At 41.3% G+C, this 19,403-nt stretch overlaps 1 protein-coding gene across 2 annotated transcripts in view; it reads left to right on the top strand.

The window, feature by feature from the left end:
• The first annotated feature begins 204 nt into the window (after positions 1-204).
• Positions 205-19,403, top strand: part of LOC117512964 (BTB/POZ domain-containing protein KCTD7) — a 34,760-nt gene continuing 15,561 nt past the window's right edge. Inside the window, exons 1-2 of one of the 2 annotated variants that reach the window (XM_034173225.1) lie at positions 205-321; positions 9,096-9,265. In XM_034173225.1, the coding sequence (XP_034029116.1) occupies positions 295-321; positions 9,096-9,265 (197 nt within the window). In that variant the 5' untranslated portion in view covers positions 205-294. Of the gene's footprint in view, positions 337-9,095; positions 9,266-19,403 lie in introns of both variants that reach the window. The other variant, XM_034173217.1, reaches the window with a different exon arrangement.

Genomic DNA, 19,403 nt, shown 5'->3' with positions numbered 1-19,403 from the left:
CTCTCACGTATGCGCAGCACATCCTCAGCCCTCGAGATCAGAAGTTGGTGTTCCATCTCTCTACTTCTATGGTCAGGGGTTCAGGGTTAGAATTAGTGCTGTGTTAGGTTTTGTGGATAGGGTTAGAATTCTAATTCTCATGGCAAAGTCTGCTAACTCTGGAACAAACAGGTCTACCATAATATATTGCCTCTGCAGCTCTTTTGACAAGAAAATGTTCACTCTTAAACTTGTGTTTACCGTAATATTCATTCTTTTCTGTCCCTGTGTTTCTTTTGTAGTCTTGTCCCAGGCATGAAGAGACCCAGGATCAGCACTGCTGTTAGTACTATGAGTGTAATTCAAATCTATATGGTCAACAGTTTAATTATTTTTAAAATGTATATGCTTCTATCTTTTTTTATTATTATTATTTTGTTAACCATCTGGGGTCCAAGGGTATTTTCTTGATTTTACCATACTTTCAGTAATTCCCGCTTTTAGGTACTTTCTTTTAGTATAATGCCCCTGTCTTGCACATCAAAATATTTTGCACAGTCTCAGCTTACTGAATGTGTGACATATATTTGTTTACAGTACTGCGTGGAAGATATAATTTGGCTCTAAAGCTAAAAATATTAGATGTGTTTTTAGAAAATCTTGAGGATTTTTTTTTTGTGAATGTACATTTTTTTATTCCTGTAATTGTTTTGGTTTTACAATTGGTTTAACAATGTTTTTAGCTCATTAAAACAATGTATGATAAATAAATACATTTGTGCCATAAAGTGCAACATCACCACCTTCTGAAACTACACAGCAGTGCACCGTAACATTCCACAGCAGCATGCAGATTTAGGACAAAATTATCAACCCATGTCTATGAAATTCTAAAAATTTTTTCCAACTTTTCTCGTGTTTTTTTTTTTTAATTCAACAAGGAATTTTCAACACATACTAGTTTTATTTTGGATGCTTAAATTATTTTGGTTTGCACACACAAAGAAAATAATTTCGCAAAAAACAAAAACCGCCAGGGTTAAAATTATTAGCCCCCGATGCTAAGACTTAGTTATGTCAGTTTTGCTGGATAACAGCCTGCAGTCTTTTGTTATAGTTTTTAGCAAGTCTCGGACATGTTTCCTGAGGAATCCCAGCCCTTTCTTCTTTCATGACTCTCTCCAGCTCCATATTTGATGGTCTTCTGGCATAGACCTTGGTCTTCAGTTCACCCCACAGATTTTCAGTGGGATTCAAGTCAGGGCTTTCAGGACTATTCTTTGTTCAGGCTAGTCAGTAACATTCAGTTTGGTCTTCTTCATGGTGACATGGGCAGACGTTCACAGGGTTCTGAGCAAAACAAATTCACAGAAAGCAGCTGGCCCAGATAACATCTCCGGGCGCACACTCAGGGTTTGCTCATCAGAGCTAGCTGATGTGTTTTCTGACATATTCAATCTGTCCCTTGCACAAGCCTTTGTACCCACCTGTTTTAAGTCCACCACCATAATTCCCGTCCCCAAGAGAAGTACTGTTACCTGCTTAAATGACATTTGTCTCATACTCGCTCCATTCATAATTAAGTGCTTTGGAACGATAGTCATGACCCACATTAAAAAGACCATCCCACACAGGTAGACCCCCCACAGATTGCATATCACCAGAACCGATTCACTGATGATGCAACTAACACCCTCACGCACTTAGAAAGCAGGGACACATATGTCAGAAAGCTGTTCGACTACAGCTCAGCATTCAACACAGCCATCATCCCCACAAACTCACAGATAAGCTCCTCCCACTCAGACTAACAACCCACCCCCCGTAACTGGGGGCTGAATTTTCTAACAGGCAGACCCCTGTTAAAGTTCACAACCGCACATCCAGCATAAGAACTGTGAGCACGGGGACTCCCCAGGGCTGTGTGCTGAGCCCCCTGCTCTACACACTCATGTGACTGTGCAGCGTCCCAGAACAACACCAGCATCAGTAAATTTGCAGATGACACTAAGGTCATTGTTCTGATCACTGGTGGGGACGAGACAGCGTGTAGAAGAGAAGTGGCAGATCTGGTAGCCTGGTGTCATGACAATAATCTGTACCCCAATGCAGACAAGACCAAAGAGATGGTTACTGACCCAAGGAGAAGTGGGGAGCTGCGCACACCACTATACACAGTAGGACACACAACCTTATCAGGAACAGTACATACCCCCAAAACTCAGTCTTCATATTCCTAGCATCAGGCAGACGGTACAGGAGTCTGAAGTCCAGGGCTACTAGGCTGGGGAACAGCTTCTACCCACAGGCCACTCGACTTCTCAGTAACTCTTTCACACACTGACCCCTCCACCACCTGACTGACTGTTATTTCACTCTCATTCTCCTCCTCATTATTACCATCATCATCTTAAGTATTTATTATATCATAGCTCTGTTCACTATTCATGCCTCATTCACCTTATGACTCCTGTACAGCAGGATTGGTGCTTAAAACTACACCGTATTACTCAAAATTGCCAATACTGCATAAACTGCACATCTGCACATCCTCTATACATCCTTTAAATATTGTGTATAATACATTCTTCAGTCTAATAATTTGTGTTTTACAATGTGTAAGAATTTCATTGTGTGGTATAACTGCCTGTTTTTTACTGTGCACATGACAATAAAAAGCTCTTAATTAGTTTTCATTCCAGTCTTTGAAATATTCCACGTCCAACCTCTGCCAGTCTTGTTCTTTTTTTTTTATACTGTGTGTACATTGGAAGATGTACACAGTTTTAACACTCAGTTTTAACTTGATTTTACAATCTTTGAGTGTTATAAAGCTAAAGTACATCACTGCATAACTGTGGTTTGTGCTGTAGTGTAACAAAAAGGTCAGGTTTTTTTTTTTTTGGGGGGGGGGGGGGGGGGGGTCTGATTTTGACCATGGCAGTTTTTTTTTTTTGTGAAATTATTTTGTTTTGTGTGCAAAGTAAAATAATGTAACCATCCAAAATAAAACTAGGATGTTTATAGAAGCTGTCTTGAAAATTCATTGCTCTGTGAACAAAGCACTTGAGAAAATGTTTGACAAAAATATTACATTTCCTCGTTTGGGGTGGGGGGGGCTGATAATTTTTTCCTCATTCGTAAAATAATATCACCTACCTGTCTGCTGAATGTCTTAGCTTTTGGATTCATTCCTTTTTGGATGAATAAAGTTCAGTTGCAATAAAAATTGGTGTAAAAAAAAAAAAAAGTCCTTATAAAAATTGCTACACAGTTCCTGAAGAATGTAATCCCTCCACATTTTCTTTGCCAATTTTTTTTGTAAAAATAAACAAAATTAAAGTGTATTCAGTTCAACAAAACCATTCTTTTAGAGTTTATGATCATTTAGTAACATGTTTGAGTGAGGATCTCCTATTGAAAGACAATGCGGTCAGAGTGTAGGCTCTCACAGGGACAGTGAGGAGACGGACCACTTGAAATTATCCATCACTAGGATATCCTGTGAGTCAAAGACCAACCAGAGGAGAGATGGATTTTAAAGTTGAAAATTGAAAATTTGTTTGAAGACATGGCCAAATGGAGTCTTGCTGATGTATTCATAGAAACCTGAAAAGTACACCTAGACATTCTGGACCTTGGACCTTGGATGGTTAAAAGTGTGTTTGGCAGAATTTCCAAGAATATCCTAAAGGTCTTGATTTGGTGTTCTTGCAGTGTTTCCCCTACAGCATTATAGGCTGAGTGGGTGGCCAAACTACCCCTACCAGACCATAAATAAATGGACTGCATTTATATAGCACTTTTCCATCTGAATCAGACGCTCAAAGTGCTTTACAATTATGCCTCACATTCACCCCGATGTCAGGGTGCTGCCATACAAGGGTTAAAGGCCTTGCCCAAGGGCCCTTAGTGATTTTCCAGTCAGGCGGGGATTTGAATGCATGATCTTCTGGACTCAAGCCCAACACCTTAACGACTAGACCATCACCTCCCCCAAAGCCAGTGCACCTGAACAGAACCCACGCAGACATGGGGAGAACATGCAACCTCCACACAGAAAGGACACAGCTGGGAATCCAACCCAAAACCTTCTTGCTGTGAGGCAACAGTGTAGTTGCCGGAAGTCTAATCCACCGTGCTGTCTTAGTCAGCTTATTATTATTATTGTTGTTGTTATTTGTTGCTATTACCAGCAATCAGCAATTGTTGAAAACACCAGCTATCAGTTTCAATTAAAGCTAGCGGGCCACGCCCACATTCACTAAATTACCAAATTTTAGTTTCTATTGAAATCTAAGCATTATGATGTCTGTTTATTTTAGAAACATCTTGTAAAATCACAGCTCGTCTTAATTAAGAGAACATATTTATCTGGGGGGAATCCCAGAATGAATATTTTCTTTTTAACACCGTCTGCAGGAGGGTGTGTGTGTGTGCACGTGCATGAGCTTTTGAAAAGACCGGAAGTCATCTTTATGTGTTGTGTGGCACTGACGTCCATGAAATGTCTTGTAAATCACTCCAGAAGTGTTATGGTTACAGAAGCAGAAGCAGGTTACAAAAACAGCGTTTTTTGTTTTAGTAGTGTTTATTTCTTGCTAGTTTTTTACATCATATATGAGAACTAATTTAGATTTACACATAAACGCTGCTGTTTCAGAGCGTTTTCTGCATGCTGGAGGAGGAGCCAGAGAGAGACAAGCCAGCACGTCACTGTCCCTCTCTACTCTGATTGGCTGCCAGCATGTGCTTCCCATAATGCTTTGTGCAAGTCTGGTGAAGCTCCCACGTGATCTATGCCGTCACAAGTAGTTCAAGGTCATCTGTTCTTTTAAAAATTTTTCCTTCAGGTGAACTTTATGCTGTGTTTACACATAACGACGACAAGTCATGAATGTTAAGAAGTATACATTCTTGGCCGCTGATCACGAATGTGATGATTTCAGGCAGAGGCGTCAGGTGTCCTCAGGAACTGTTGCAACCTGTTACCACATGTTACGATTAATGGCACGTGTTGCTGGAGAATTATCAGGAACCATTACGCACGGTCAAGATAAGTTTCTGCACTATTGCGCAGAACAGCGCATCGTTAAGTTCTGTCACGTTGTGAATGACACGAATTGTCTCCACACACACACCGATATTCATCCAACCGTCAGTTGCTGAACAATTCAGATCGCTCCAGTTTGCTCCTCAACAGCCACAGCAGAAGAACTTTGTGACTGCATGCTTAGTTGGGCTCTGTGCCATGGAGTGGCGTGGAGAGGAGGAGGAGGAGACAGAGTGAGCCAGAAGTGTGGCTCTCGTGTCACGCGTTTTCCCAAACATCAGGCACATGCAGCAGGTGGAACACCTTCAGGAGCGCGCTGAGGAGCACTGGAACAAGACTTATAGCCAACTTGGCATCACTGTCCTTCTTCAACATACTGCAGCAATGAAACTGAATGCGGTGCAGCAGGGTTTAATTGTGCGCACGTCAGAGAAGAAGGATCACCACTAATCAAGACAGATCAACACCTCCATGACATGAGGCGAAATGACGGTGGTGCATGACATTCGTGGAGGATTTTTACAGTCAAAAACATGCTCCACGGAATCAGGAATATCACGCACCAACATGCACTATTATGAAACCTATTCAGATGTGTTAAGTCACGTTAAGAATGTCAGGAATGTGCCAAGAATGACACAAGTATGACATTTGTAATGTGTCAAAAAAATTATGGAATCATCGCCTCGGAGGATGTTCATTCAGTTGTTTAATTTTGTAGAAAAAAAGCAGATCACAGACATGACACAAAACTAAAGTCATTTCAAATGGCAACTTTCTGGCTTTAAGAAACACTATAAAAAATCAAGAAAAAAATTGTGGTAGTCAGTAACGGTTACTTTTTTAGACCAAGCAGAGGGAAAAAAAATATGGAATCACTCAATTCTGAGGAAAAAATGATGGAATCATGAAAAATGGAATCATGTAAATTTTCATCCCCAAAACTAACACCTGCATCAAATCAGATCTGTTTGTTAGTCTGCATCTAAAAAGGAGTGATCACACCTTGGAGAGCTGTTGCACCAAGTGGACTGACATGAATCATGGTTTCAACACGAGAGATGTCAATTGAAACAAAGGAGAGGATTATCAAACTTTTAAAAGAGGGTAAATCATCACGCAATGTTGCAAAAGATGTTGGTTGTTCACAGACAGCTGTGTCTAAACTCTGGACCAAATACAAACATGGGAAGGTTGTTAAAGGCAAACATACTGGTAGACCAAGGAAGACATCAAAGCGTCAAGACAGAAAACTTAAAGCAATATGTCTCAAAAATTGAAAATGCACAACAAAACAAAAGAGGAAGCAATGGGAGGAAACTGGAGTCAACGTTTGTGACCGAACTATAAGGAAATGGGATTTACATACAGAAAAGCTAAACAAAAGCCATCATTAACACCTAAAGAAAAAAACAAGGTTACAATGGGCTAAGGAAAAGCAATCATGGACTGTGGATGACTGGATGAAAGTCATATTCAGTGATGAATCTCGAATCTGCATTGGGCAAGGTGATGATGCTGGAACGTTTGTTTGGTGTCGTTCCAATGAGATTTATAAAGATGACTGCCTGAAGAGAACATGTAAATTTCCACAGTCATTGATGATATGGGGCTGCATCATCAAGTAAAGGCACTGGGGAGATGGCTGTCATTACATCATCAATAAATGCACAAGTTTACGTTGATATTTTGGACACTTTTCTTATCCCATCAATTGAAAGGATGTTTGGGGATGATGAAATCATTTTTCAAGATGATAATGCATCTTGCCATAGAGCAAAAACTGTGAAAACATTCCTTGCAAAAAGACACATAGGGTCAATGTCTTGGCCTGCAAATAGTCCGGATCTTAATCCAATTGAAAATCTTTGGTGGAAGTTGAAGAAAATGGTCCATGACAAGGCTCCAACCTGCAAAGCTGATCTGGCAACAGTAATCAGAGAAAGTTGGAGCCAGATTGATGAAGAGTACTGTTTGTCACTCATTAAGTCCATGCCTCAGAGACTGCAAGCTGTTATAAAAGCCAGAGGTGGTGCAACAAAATACTAGTGATGTGTTGGAGCGTTCTTTTGTTTTTATGATTCCATAATTTTTTCCTCAGAATTGAGTGATTCCATATTTTTTTCCCTCTGCTTGGTCTAAAAAAGTAACCGTTACTGATTGCCACAATTTTTTTTTTTTCCTGATTTCTTATAGTGTTTCTTAAAGCCAGAAAGTTGCCATTTGAAATGACTTTAGTTTTGTGTCATGTCTGTGATCTGCTTTTTTTCTACAAAATTAAACAACTGAATGAACCTCTGAGGCCGGTGATTCCATAATTTTTGCCAGGGGTACTCGACTCAGATTGCAGGGTGACTGACTTCAAACCTACAAAAGATGAACTCCAACCTGCTAAGAGTGGCACTTAGCTCTACTGGACTTTTTTAACCGTTGTAGATACTGTGCAATGAACTAATTAATGGATAATTAAATGGTATTAATTAATTAACTACCGTATTTTCCGGACTATAAGTCGCACCGGAGTATAAATCGCACCAGCCATTTTATCCATTATAAAGAAAAATAAACCATAAATAAGTTGCATGGACATACAGGTATGTTAACTTAACATGAAAAGTTCAGATGATAATATTGTGACGGCTACCGTTTTCGGATGCATATTTCGTAACTTGTAAATATTTTGTAACATATTTCATAACTTGTAATCTGCAGAGTATGATTCTCTTTTTGGTGGCATTTTTTCGGGCCTTCTCCGTTGTCTTGTTAAGTTATCAGTAATGTTGAAATTTTTATTTTTCTATGGTAGTCAGAAGTAGCAGGAACAGTCACACAAGCCTTGAGCGCCCTCTCGTGAGCTGCATTTTACCTACAGATATGTTTGTATTTTGCGGACCACATTGAGCCGAACCATAACCCGCACCATCGCTGAACGGTTCTTTTCTGACACATTACCCGCTGTGGACCATAGTACACACCAGGTGTCAGCTGCCGGTGTTCGTGCAGCACCTACCTACGCAGCTCATGACCTCCCCATGGTGTCGACGCCAGCTCCTTCCAAGTGCAGATGCTAATCCTCCGCCGTCGCTCACCCAGTGTTCCCACGCAGCTCTCAGCCTCAACTTAAACACTCTGTTCACACTGGTATCCAAGGGTTGAAGCTGTTTTGTTAGTCCTCCCGGAATAACAGCAAGCACCGTGTTCGTCTGCTTCACACGCTGTTTCACAATCATTGTCTGGGTGAGGTGAAGAATACACGTCCAATGTTCTGTTCTCTGATTGGTTATCTCGACCAGCGTGACCTATAGGGCGGCCGCCATACTACAGTGCCCATGATGCATTGCATTTCCATTTCCGGTGGCCATTTTAAAACATAGAGCGACTCTGTCACGTAAAATTGTTTACGGCAAATTAATTGAGAATCTACCGGTATATTTTTCATTTATAAGTCGCTCTGGAGTATAGGTCGCACCCCCAGCCAAAACATGTAAAAAAAAAAGTGCGACTTATAGTCCGAAAAATACGGTAATTAATAAGAAAAAGAAAAAAATTAAAGGTGCTCTGTAGGGCTCGAGGGTGAGCTGCACGTTCACGTTTTGCTCGTCCAAAAAAACTCTCCCTCTGACATTTCCCACAGTTAACAGGAATGTTTACAGGATTACTGAGCACATCACTTTCTGACCTGCACCAGTCAGACTGTGTAACTCCTCCCTCGGGGCTGTGTGCAGTACTGTAAAGCATCTTGAGCAAATGTCTTCAATCATTTTGCATAAACATGTTGGACTCATTGTTCTGATTGGAAAAAAAGGCAATGTTTACAGCTTCAGCACTTTGGTGAACTAATTTCCTTCAGGATGAATAAAATTCTTTCTTATTCTTACATGACTTTAGCTTTAGTGTTTCTGAGCACCTGGGAGGGGTTTTGGTGAGTACCACCTGGTCTGGGAGAGAGAAAAAAAAAAACAGTTCTAGGGGAAACACTGCCTTGTTATACCCATGTATTGTACATGTTTAACAAATCTCAAGGTCAAGTTCTCATATACTGTATTTTCTTTTTCATGTCAAGTTTCCAGAAGTAATTTCTCTGAATGTGGGTGGCACGTACTTCACTACACGCCTGTCTACACTGCAGAGGTATGAAGACAGCATGCTGGCTGCCATGTTTAGTGGACGTCATTACATTCCACGTGATGCTGAAGGTCGTTTCTTCATTGACCGTGATGGGACCTATTTTGGGTATGCTGGACAGTCTTTCCACTCACACTCACCTTCAAACGCTTATCCAATATCGGGTCACGGGGGCTGGAGCCTATCCCAGCAGTCACAGGGTGAGAGGCAGGTTTCCCCTGGACAGGACACTAGTCTGTCACAGGGTCACATACAGACAAACAAACACATTCACACCTATGGACAATTTAAAGTTTCCAGTCCACCTAACCTGCATGTCTTTGGATGTGGGAGAAAGCCCACACAAACATGGGGAGAACATGCAAACTTCACACAGAAAGGCCACAGGTGGGAATCGATACCATGACCTCTTTCTGTGAAGCAACAGTGCTAACCACTAATTCCCACCGTGCTGCCACATTCTTTCCACTGTTAACCAAAATAATGTCACAATAAGCATAGTTCAGAGTGTAGTTTGTTGTCCTTTAAAAGTGAAGGGAAATAATTCCCTGGTGCACTTTGAAGTGTTCTGCTGGAAGACACTTTGCTGTCCTAAGTATAACAAAATCCCAACCTGCATGTAGTTCCCCACTTTGAAGGAATCTCCAATTGCAGTTGGTGACAGAATTAAGGCCCCCTTATGCGAGCATGTCTTTGATTCACACACTAGCACGCCTGTCGTGGTGATGATCCCACCCACTGTGTTCACAGCTGGATGCCGTTCTTTGTTCTTCCGGCTGCCACGTTTTCTGTGCTGGACGCTGTGTATATGAAATAATTATTTTGTGTTGGATTAATCATTTTCTCTGCAAATTGGCCCTTGAAAATGGCTGTAATCACTTCCTGAATCACAGCTTCAGCTGTTCGCGCGCACCTGACAAGCTGCAGAAAGCATTTTGAGCTGTCTAAGAAGGTAATTATTTGTCATGTTTACATTGTGTGTGTCTTGATAAAACAGTTGTGTGTTCTTTTCTTCTTGTGTGCAGCTGTGCAAGTATATTTATAATTATATATATGTGTATAATTATAATTATATATATATTTATATTTATAACTGATTTAAGTTCTTGTTATAATCGTTCAGACGAGCTGCGCTCTGATGCGATCCACTGATGTCACCACTCGCTCTGTTCACGTCTTTACTCCACTTAAGGAGCTGCACATCGTGTTGGCGATTAGATCACGCCACATAGCACGACATTTATGTGTGAAAGATTTTTTGAACATTTCAAAATTCTCTGTGCACAATAGCAGCATACTGGCATAGTATGTTTCTATGCTTTTTACCCTTTTAAATTCATTTTATTAGTAAACGGAGCGGGTCGCAGCTTTATCTAAATTCGGGTCTTTTAGTGAAGCTTAGGGCGGCCGGCGAACATCTTAGTATTTCCTGTTTTTCTTGTTGTTTAATGCTGACAAATTATACTGTATTCGTTGTCTTTCTGTCTCCTCATTCTGTTTTTTCTCTCTGTTTAAGGTGCAGCTCCATCCAGAGATGGGTGTGGTATTTGTGCTGGTGACCCTGCTGTCCTGTGCATCAACAGCTTTTCTTGTATATTCTGTTTGTGAATTGTTCTGTAATTTATGTCTGTATCATGGCCCAAGCAGAGGGTCACCCCTTTGAGTCTGGTCTGCTTGAGGTTTATTCCTCTAATCGTCAGAGGAAGTTTCTCCTTACTGCTGTCACCTGTGTTCTTGCTCTGTGGGTTAGTAAGGTTTGACCTTACTTCTGTGAAGCACCTTGAGGCAACTTTGTTGTGAATTGGCGCTATATAAATGAAAATAAATTGAAATTGAAAATTGACTGATTCATCAAACCTCTTCTTTTAAATGAAAAACTTCAGTTTTTCACCTCCTTCACTGATGCTGTGCCCCTCTCTCTCTCTCTCTCTCTCTCTCTCTCTCTCTCTCTCTCTCTCTCTCTCTCTCTCTCTCTCTCTCTCTCTCTCTCTCTCTCTCTCTCTCTCTCTCTCTCTCTCTCTCTGAGCACTCAGGCATCTGCTGTTTTTGAAATGCGGAGCTTTTTTGGAAACACAAAGCCTTCCAACTGTAAGATAAACTGTAAATTTCTAAATGTATCATCAGATACAGAAGGACCTCTGGATTATTTAATGTAGAATTTTCATGGCAGAGTTTTATTTTTCCTTTCTTCAGTTCAGAGTGGAGCAGAGACGCTGTTTTCAGCTGCTGCCAGTCACAGCTCTGTGGCCACAGAACGCACTGACTTGCTGATCTCTGCTCTTTGTGATTTGGTACGAAGAAAATGAGAAATATTTTTCGCACTACTTTAATTATTGGAAAACTATGACTCTATAAGCTTGAAATACGATGGAATTGGTACATGTTCAGCAACATTTCAGTTCTTTTTTCATAAATTCTGTGCTGGGTGGCATAGCCAATTTGAACCCAAGAACCAGGTGGAACTTTGCAGTGCAGAGCGGGGCTGCCCAGCACCACCCACCATAGCTAGAACCCTGTTTATCACAGTGTAAAATTGGAGTAGAAAAACTTGATTTGACAAAACAGTAGAGCTGATTTCACTAACAGAGTGTATTTTACTCTATTTAGACTTGGACCAAATGTTATCCCGGTGGAGTATTTTACTCTGCAAAATTTACTGTATATAAAATAGCAGCAGGTGTCAGATACCTTCTCTAACAATAGAAAAACCCTACCTTTTTACCCACAGTTTTAGCAACAGACAGGATGTACAAGTTCCACTTAAGATCCAGGGTAAATTTAAGGCCTACCAGTCCTTCAAAGCAGGAAGCTTCAGGGAGAGTTGAACCATTCATATGAACATAGGGGAAGGATGGATCTGAGCAATGGTGAAAAGAGACTAACTTGGTTTTAGAGGTGTTGAAGGTCATGATCCACTTATTTCCCCGTTGGGCTATTTCTTCTAAATCATAAGAGAGATCACTAGCCAAAGACTGATCATTTTGGCTTCTGGAAGTTTGGCCATAAAATGTTGTATCATCAGCTCGATCTTGACAAATGATCTAATGATGTGATCAGGAAGGTCATTTATGAACATCAGGAACAAGGTAGGTCCAAGAAGAGATCCCTGTGGTACACCTCCATTATTCTGTCAAACACAGAGGTCTGACCATTCACCACAACCTTCAAAGATGTACCTGCAAGGAAAGACTTGATAGTAGCAAGGACATTCCCTGAGATGCCATAAGTAGCTAGTTTGTGCAGGAGTCCTCTGTGGCAAACTTTATCAAAAGCTTTAGAGATGTTAACCCTGGTTGTTTGCCCATAGTCGAGAGATTCACTAATCCTGTGTGTGATGACAGTTAAAATGTCGGCCATAAACCTTGCAGAATGAAAACCATACTGCACATCACTGAGGAGATTGTTTCTGGCAAGATGACTGAGGACTTCTCTATTGATAGCAGGCTCAAAGAGTTTGCTTATATCTGATGTAGTGTAGCAGATTGCTGAAACAATCTTTCACTTGGTGGTACAAGCACCAAATTTGGTACACATGTGCTTCGGGACCTATTCTCTCAGAAAAGTACGTTACCCACATTGAAAAACAAAATGGCCACAATTTTTCAAGATGGCCACTGTTTGAAGTGGTTTTAAACAGTGTTTGAGCTAGATTTTGATGGAATAATGCTATTTTGATGTTCTATACAACAAAATATATGTTCTGAGTATGAAAAATCCAATTATGCATTTACAAAATCCTAATTATTGACAACTTAGATGATATGACAGGAATTAAATGACGAAACACTTTCTTAGCGATGCTTTTAACTTGAACATATGACCGTGTTGCATTTCAGCAGTATAAGAAGATGTGGTACTACTAATCTGGGGTAGGCTGGTGCTTTAGACATATGATTACACTTTTCCTGGTAGGTATTATGATGTCAACTTCCTGTCTACATTTTGCAAAAAATTTGAAGAATATAGCATATGGAGCAGGAAATGATTTTCTTTTGATTCACGTGGTGGATTAGTGAATCATTTAGTCCTCACATTTGCATGCACAAAACTGTGTACACTTGAGGCTGAAGCGACAGCATTTGCATTGCCTTCAGCATTCGGTCTTGCAGCCACATTTTGGCAACTGCTGACAACTCTGGGTGGAAGGGTTGACCTAAAGATTTGCCAGACCTCACCATCTTTCTGCCAAACCAGTTGGCATGACTTTCAGTTTGCATTTTGCGTACTGTTGTCTGGCGCCATATGCAGCCTGCTTGGTACACAGACTGTTTCCTTTGCTACATGAGAGATCCACTTGTCGGTGGAATGGCATCATAAGACCTTTGCTTTCTTGCTAACAAGTCCAGTCTTGCCTCAACAACTTTGTCTGTAGTGCTGTTCTTGTCATACATAGTTATGACAAACTTCTCAAGGACCTTGAGGTCGCCATTGTCCATGACTGGTGGGTACTGACTGAACTTTTTGAAGACAGGGGTCACTTCAGGGCAAACCTCCCACGCCTGCCATGTAGTTTTTGTTTTTTTTTAACCTTTGCTGCAAAAAGCTCACACAACATCACAGCCAGTGAAGGTGTTTAAGAACAACATGGCAATGCATTTGTCTGGACCAAGATTCACCACCATGTCATAAATTGGCAACCACCTGATGGACTGACCCTGGTCAAATTCATCCCACACCATTTCCATGCCTGCATCTTGGAGGGTAGCAAAAATGCTGACTGCAACAACAAGAACATCTGTGTCACATGCTTTAATCAACACAGACTTCATCTTGTTGCAACAGCTTGTGACTCCAGCGAGGGCGATCGCATCTCCTCCTCTCTCCTCTATCTTTGCTCCAACCTTCAAGTCCCTACTTCACCAGGCTGTGAATTCTTTAAACTATATTGGATTAACCATGGAATTGATCAGCTGGTCTCTGAACGCTATTGACACCATTTTTTCAACAAGGAGATCAGGGCTGGGGGACCCTGCGTGCCCAGATGGAACCTACCCTGCGGGCTATGTTCTTGACTCCTGGGAGAATTGGCGGGTCGCATGCTTTGCGCCATTTTCTGTGGAGGACGTCGAGGATTTTATATTTGGTTTCATTGTAGGAAGGCTGGTACTTATTGGTTTATGTGCTGCCCTGACCTACCAGAAAATTGTCAAGACGGCTGCCACCAGAACCATGACCCCTCACCTGTCCGTCATGATTAATGAGTTGGGCAAGGCGATACATTCTCAGACTGCGTTAATCCTTGAAGTGTTTTTCGCTGCTCAGCCATAAACATGGCAGGCTTATCAGCCTCTGAAGGACAAAACATCCCATTGTTTTCCTCCAGAAGAATTTCTACGGCCTTGGTGAACATTTGGCTGCCTCCTTATCTTCTCTAAACTCCAGTACACATGGGCAGAAACTGACTCACACATGGACAGAAACTGAAAGCATGCTCCACATCGTCCCTACCCCCCTCCTGTCCCCTTCCACCACCCCATCCCGGCCCCCGCACATGGCACTCCTTTCCACCTCTGGGGGCTGTGCAGTCTTAGCTGCTGTAGGTCCCAGTCCCCGCCAAGCTGGCGGCGGCGTGACTACATGTTGCTGTGGCTACCACACACTCACCACACACTCAATTCGAAAAACGGACTGTTTCAAGTTTAGTGCACATAAACAATGTCAAATGTATATGTATTGTCTTAATTCTGTTGTGTGCCATTATTACGGTAAACAAGTAATAATTGTGGATTAATTGCTGTATCTTGTCTGTGGCAGTTTGAGTGTGGACGTAATCTCGTTGTTGTTGCACTTGTAATGACAATGACAATAAATCCCATCCATCCATCCATCTGTTGCTTGGCTGTGTGAAGACCATGAGTGAAGATTCTGGATTCAGCTTCTTCATGGTTTCAAGACTGATGCATTTGTTGGAAAGAGCCTGATCTCCTTTGATGACAACAACGACATTGTCAGGGCACAGGGTCACTATCCTATCAGCAAGGAACCAAAAGAGCTCTGTCTTGTTGTCGTTGTCTCTCAGGAAACGTCTCCAGTTCTGTGGTAGCTTGGTTTTGAACATCACTCTGCGTTGATCCCCTTTGCCTCTCTTGACCTTCTTCCAGCCTTCAGACTGGAAGCCCAATAGACATCAAAAACTGTGTCTGTCCTCTCAAAATTTAATGAGTACATCTGCGTCTTTGGACCCACATCTAGGACAGCATATTCTTCAAAGGTCTTTGATGTCTTTGGCGGCAATGAATACCCATAGTGGACCTGTCAAAGTAATAGCATCACATTCTGCTCAAGTGTTGGGAGGAGTAACCGGAATTTTCTGAATGTTTGAAAGCTGCGATTTCTGACCAGTGTGGAGTTTCCCAGTGTCACTCAGTGCCACAGGGAAAGACTGTTTTTCATGTTGGAAAAACTCAAGCAGGTCACACTCTCACGATTGGCAGGATATAAAGAGTTGCAAGACCAGATGCCAATCATCTTTGAGTACCTGCTTCTTCATGTCGCCAGAAGTTGCAGCTGCCTCTTGGCGAAAGAAGTCAGCTTTGTTCTTGTTGATCAGTCTATAGAAGGAAGCCTCATCACCCAGACCATTGAAAAAGTCTCTGAAGGCAACTTTATCTTTCTCAAGGTGAGTCCTTAGAAGCTCAGCAGGACTGGAATGCACAGTGGTTTTTGTGTGTGTCCAATGTGAGCAGGTCTTTTGATTCTTCCTGAAAAGGATTACCCAGATCCTTCATCCCACCAAACAACTCCTGGACCTTGTCAGATAAGGATTTCTGAGATAAGCTGGTTTGCTCACGGTGCTTGATATCTTCATTTGCCACTTTGGCCTGAGATGCCAACTCGTAGTGTTATTTTAGCTGGCCAACCTCTGGTTCAGACACCTTCCACCTTCTCAGTGCAGCTGGATCCTCAGTAAGCCCAATGGCACCACCATCACCTTTCAGTGCTGCATTGGCCTGCTTATGCCCTTGGTCAGTGGCCATTCCAGAAAACTCCCAGTTAATCTTGTGGCCCACAAACTTTTCCCAATTGAAATTCATTAAAGACCTCACGGTGAGTTTGTTCCAAAGAGACCAGTTGAGAGTTGAGATATATCCAGGGGCTTATTAGATAGAATTTGTGACACACTAAAGTTTACTACAAACTGCAGTTTAGTACTACAACTTACTGTTAGCAAATTACAGCTACAACTAGTACACAACAAGCCAACACTGAACCCCATGCGGAGTCTCACAGCAGTGAGGCTTCCAGTGTGCCCTGGTTGTGCTTTGACATCACTATTATTCACATGAAGTAATAGAGCTCATCCACAGCATCTCAATAAATGATCATAGATGTTGCCCTGCAATATCTGCAATAATTTTTCCAGTCAGAATACATGCTTTTTATTGTTTGGATCAACAGCATGTTTCTATTTCTACATGTTATGCTGAAAACGTTTTTTTTTCCTATTTTATGAGACACCATCTTGAAAACTGGTGGCCATCTTGAATTTTCAGTTTGGGCATTGTGCTTTTCTTACAAAATAGGTCCTATACTTCATTTGTGCCAAATGTGGTGCTTGTGCCATCAAGTGAAAGATTCTTATGGAATATTGACTTAATCTAGTGTTAATTTCTGTCTTATTGACTTAAGAAAATGTCCACAAGCGAGAACAGAGTTGACAGAACTCCATGCAACTCATGTAGTGTTTAGTGTTTGTGGTTAGCGCCTGTGGCTGTGCAGTCTATGTTCCAATTGATCATCTTTCTTCAAGAGTTAACATTTGATATTTTGGCAACAAAAGTAAATGCACCTGTTGCTCCTTCGTTCTTTCTTTTTTTTTTTTTTTTTTTTTTTTTTTTTTAAGACACTGTCATTTTTGTCCACTGTGTAGTGTTGTCTGTCTGATGCTCAGCTAAAACTTCTGCTGAATTTAGTCAAAGTGAACTGTATGGTCAATCAAGCCATGCAACAGTACATTACACAAAAGACTGAAATTGCATTTTCCCAAACTCCAAATGTGCAGTAACAGAGGCTAAATTAGACATACAGTAATGTTCAGAATAATAGCAGTGCTATGTGACTAAAAAGATTAATCCAGGTTTTAAGTATATTTCTTATTGTTACATGGAAAACAAGGTACCAGTAGATTCAGTAGATTCTCACAAATCCAACAAGACCAAGCATTCATGATATGCACACTCTTAAGGCTATGAAATTGGGCTACTAGTAAAAAAAAAATGTAGAAAAGGGGGTGTTCACAATAATAGTAGCATCTGCTGTTGACGCTACAAACTCAAAACTATTATGTTCAAACTGCTTTGTTAGCAATCCTGTGAATCACTAAACTACGTAGTATTGAGTTGTATAACCACAGTTTTTCATGATTTCTTCACATCTGTGAGGCATTAATTTTGTTGGTTTGGAACCAAGATTTTGCTCATTTACTAGTGTGCTTGGGGTCATTGTCTTGTTGAAACACCCATTTCAAGGGCATGTCCTCTTCAGCATAAGGCAACATGACCTCTTCAAGTATTTTGACATATCTAAACTGATCCATGATACCTGGTATGTGATATATGGGCCCAACACCATAGTAGGAGAAACATGCCCATATCATGATGCTTGCACCACCATGCATCACTCTCGTCACTGTGAACTGTGGCTTGAATTCAGAGTTTGGGGTCGTCTCACACACTGTCTGTGGCCCTTGGACCCAGAAAGAACAATTTTACTCTCATCAGTCCACAAAATATTCCTCCATTTCTCTTTAGGCCAATTGATGTGATCTTTGGCAAATTGTAACCTCTTCTGCACGTCTTTTATTTAACAGAGGGACTTTGCGGGGGATTCTTGCAAATAAATTAGTTTCACGCAGGCGTCTTCTAACTGTCACAGCACTTACAGGTAACTCCAGACTGTCTTTGATCATCCTGGAGCTGATCAATGGGTGAGCCTTTGCCATTCTGGTTATTCCTCTATCCATTTTGATGGTTGTTTTCCATTTTCTTCCACACGTCTGTTTTTTTTTTTTTTTTTTTTTTTTTTTGTCAATTTTAAAGCATTGGAGATCATTGTAGACGAACAGCCTACAATTTTTTGCACCTGCGTTTAAGTTTTCCCCTCTCCAATCAACTTTTTAATCAAACTACACTGTTCTTCTGAACAATGTCTTGAACGTCCCATTTTCCTCAGGCTTTCAAAGAGAAAAGCATGTTCAACAGGTGCTGGCTTCATCCTTAAATAGGGGACACCTGATTCATACCTGTTTGTTCCACAAAATTGACAAACTCACTGACTGAATGTCACACTACTATTATTGTGAACACCCCCTTTTCTACTTTTTTTTTACTAATAGCCCAATTTCATAGCCTTAAGAGTGTGCATATCATGAATGCTTGGTCTTGTTGGATTTGTGATATGAATCTTCTGGTACCTTGTTTCCCATGTAACAATAAGAAATATACTCAAAATCTGGATTAATCTTTTTAGTCACATAGCACTACTATTATTCTGAACACTACGGTACAACTAAATATAAACTGGACATGAGACATCACTAGGACATAAAATGCAAATAATATCATTAACAGAACAACAATCAACACAACATATAGACAACAGTGAGCATACATTTCCAAGGCTGTCAGTGTTTCAGAATGTAGTCAGTTGAGATATGCTACTGGAGTGCAATAGTATGGAGTACAACAGTATAGGTGTAATGTGACAAAAGTGCAGAGTAGCAGCATGGAGGTGAATAAGTTTGTAAACTTTTTGTTTTTTGTGCAAAAGAATGTGCATAAAAGTAGTATAGTCTGTAGTGTGTGTGTTGGGGGGTTATGCTCTTGCTTTCGGGCGTGAGTTTAGCAGTCTGATGGCCTGTGGGAAAAAGCTCTTGCTGAGTCTGGTGGTCCTGCAGCGCATACTGCTGTAGCGCTTGCCAGATGGTAGGAGGGTAAACAGTTTGTTTGAGGGGTGGGTAGGGTCTTTGATGATGTTGATGGCTCTTCTGTGGCAGCGGGATGGTACAGGTCCTGTATGGATGGTTGGGCTGACCTTGTGATCTTCTCTGATGTTCTCACCACTCTCTGTATCGCTTTCTGGTCAGCAACATGGCAGCTGCCATACCAGACTGAGAGACTGCTGGTGACGATGCTCTCAATGGCACCCCTGTAGAAGGTGGTGAGTGCAGAAGGGGGGAGACTGGCTCTCCTTATCCTGCGGAGGAAGTGGAGGCGTTGCTGTGCTTTCTTGACAAGGGAGGTGGTGT

This window comes from Thalassophryne amazonica, chromosome 1 (assembly GCF_902500255.1).
Source record: "Thalassophryne amazonica chromosome 1, fThaAma1.1, whole genome shotgun sequence".
NCBI lineage: Eukaryota > Metazoa > Chordata > Actinopteri > Batrachoidiformes > Batrachoididae > Thalassophryne > Thalassophryne amazonica.
Note: the sequence above shows the minus strand (reverse complement) of the source record. Positions and strands in the feature narration are given on the sequence as shown.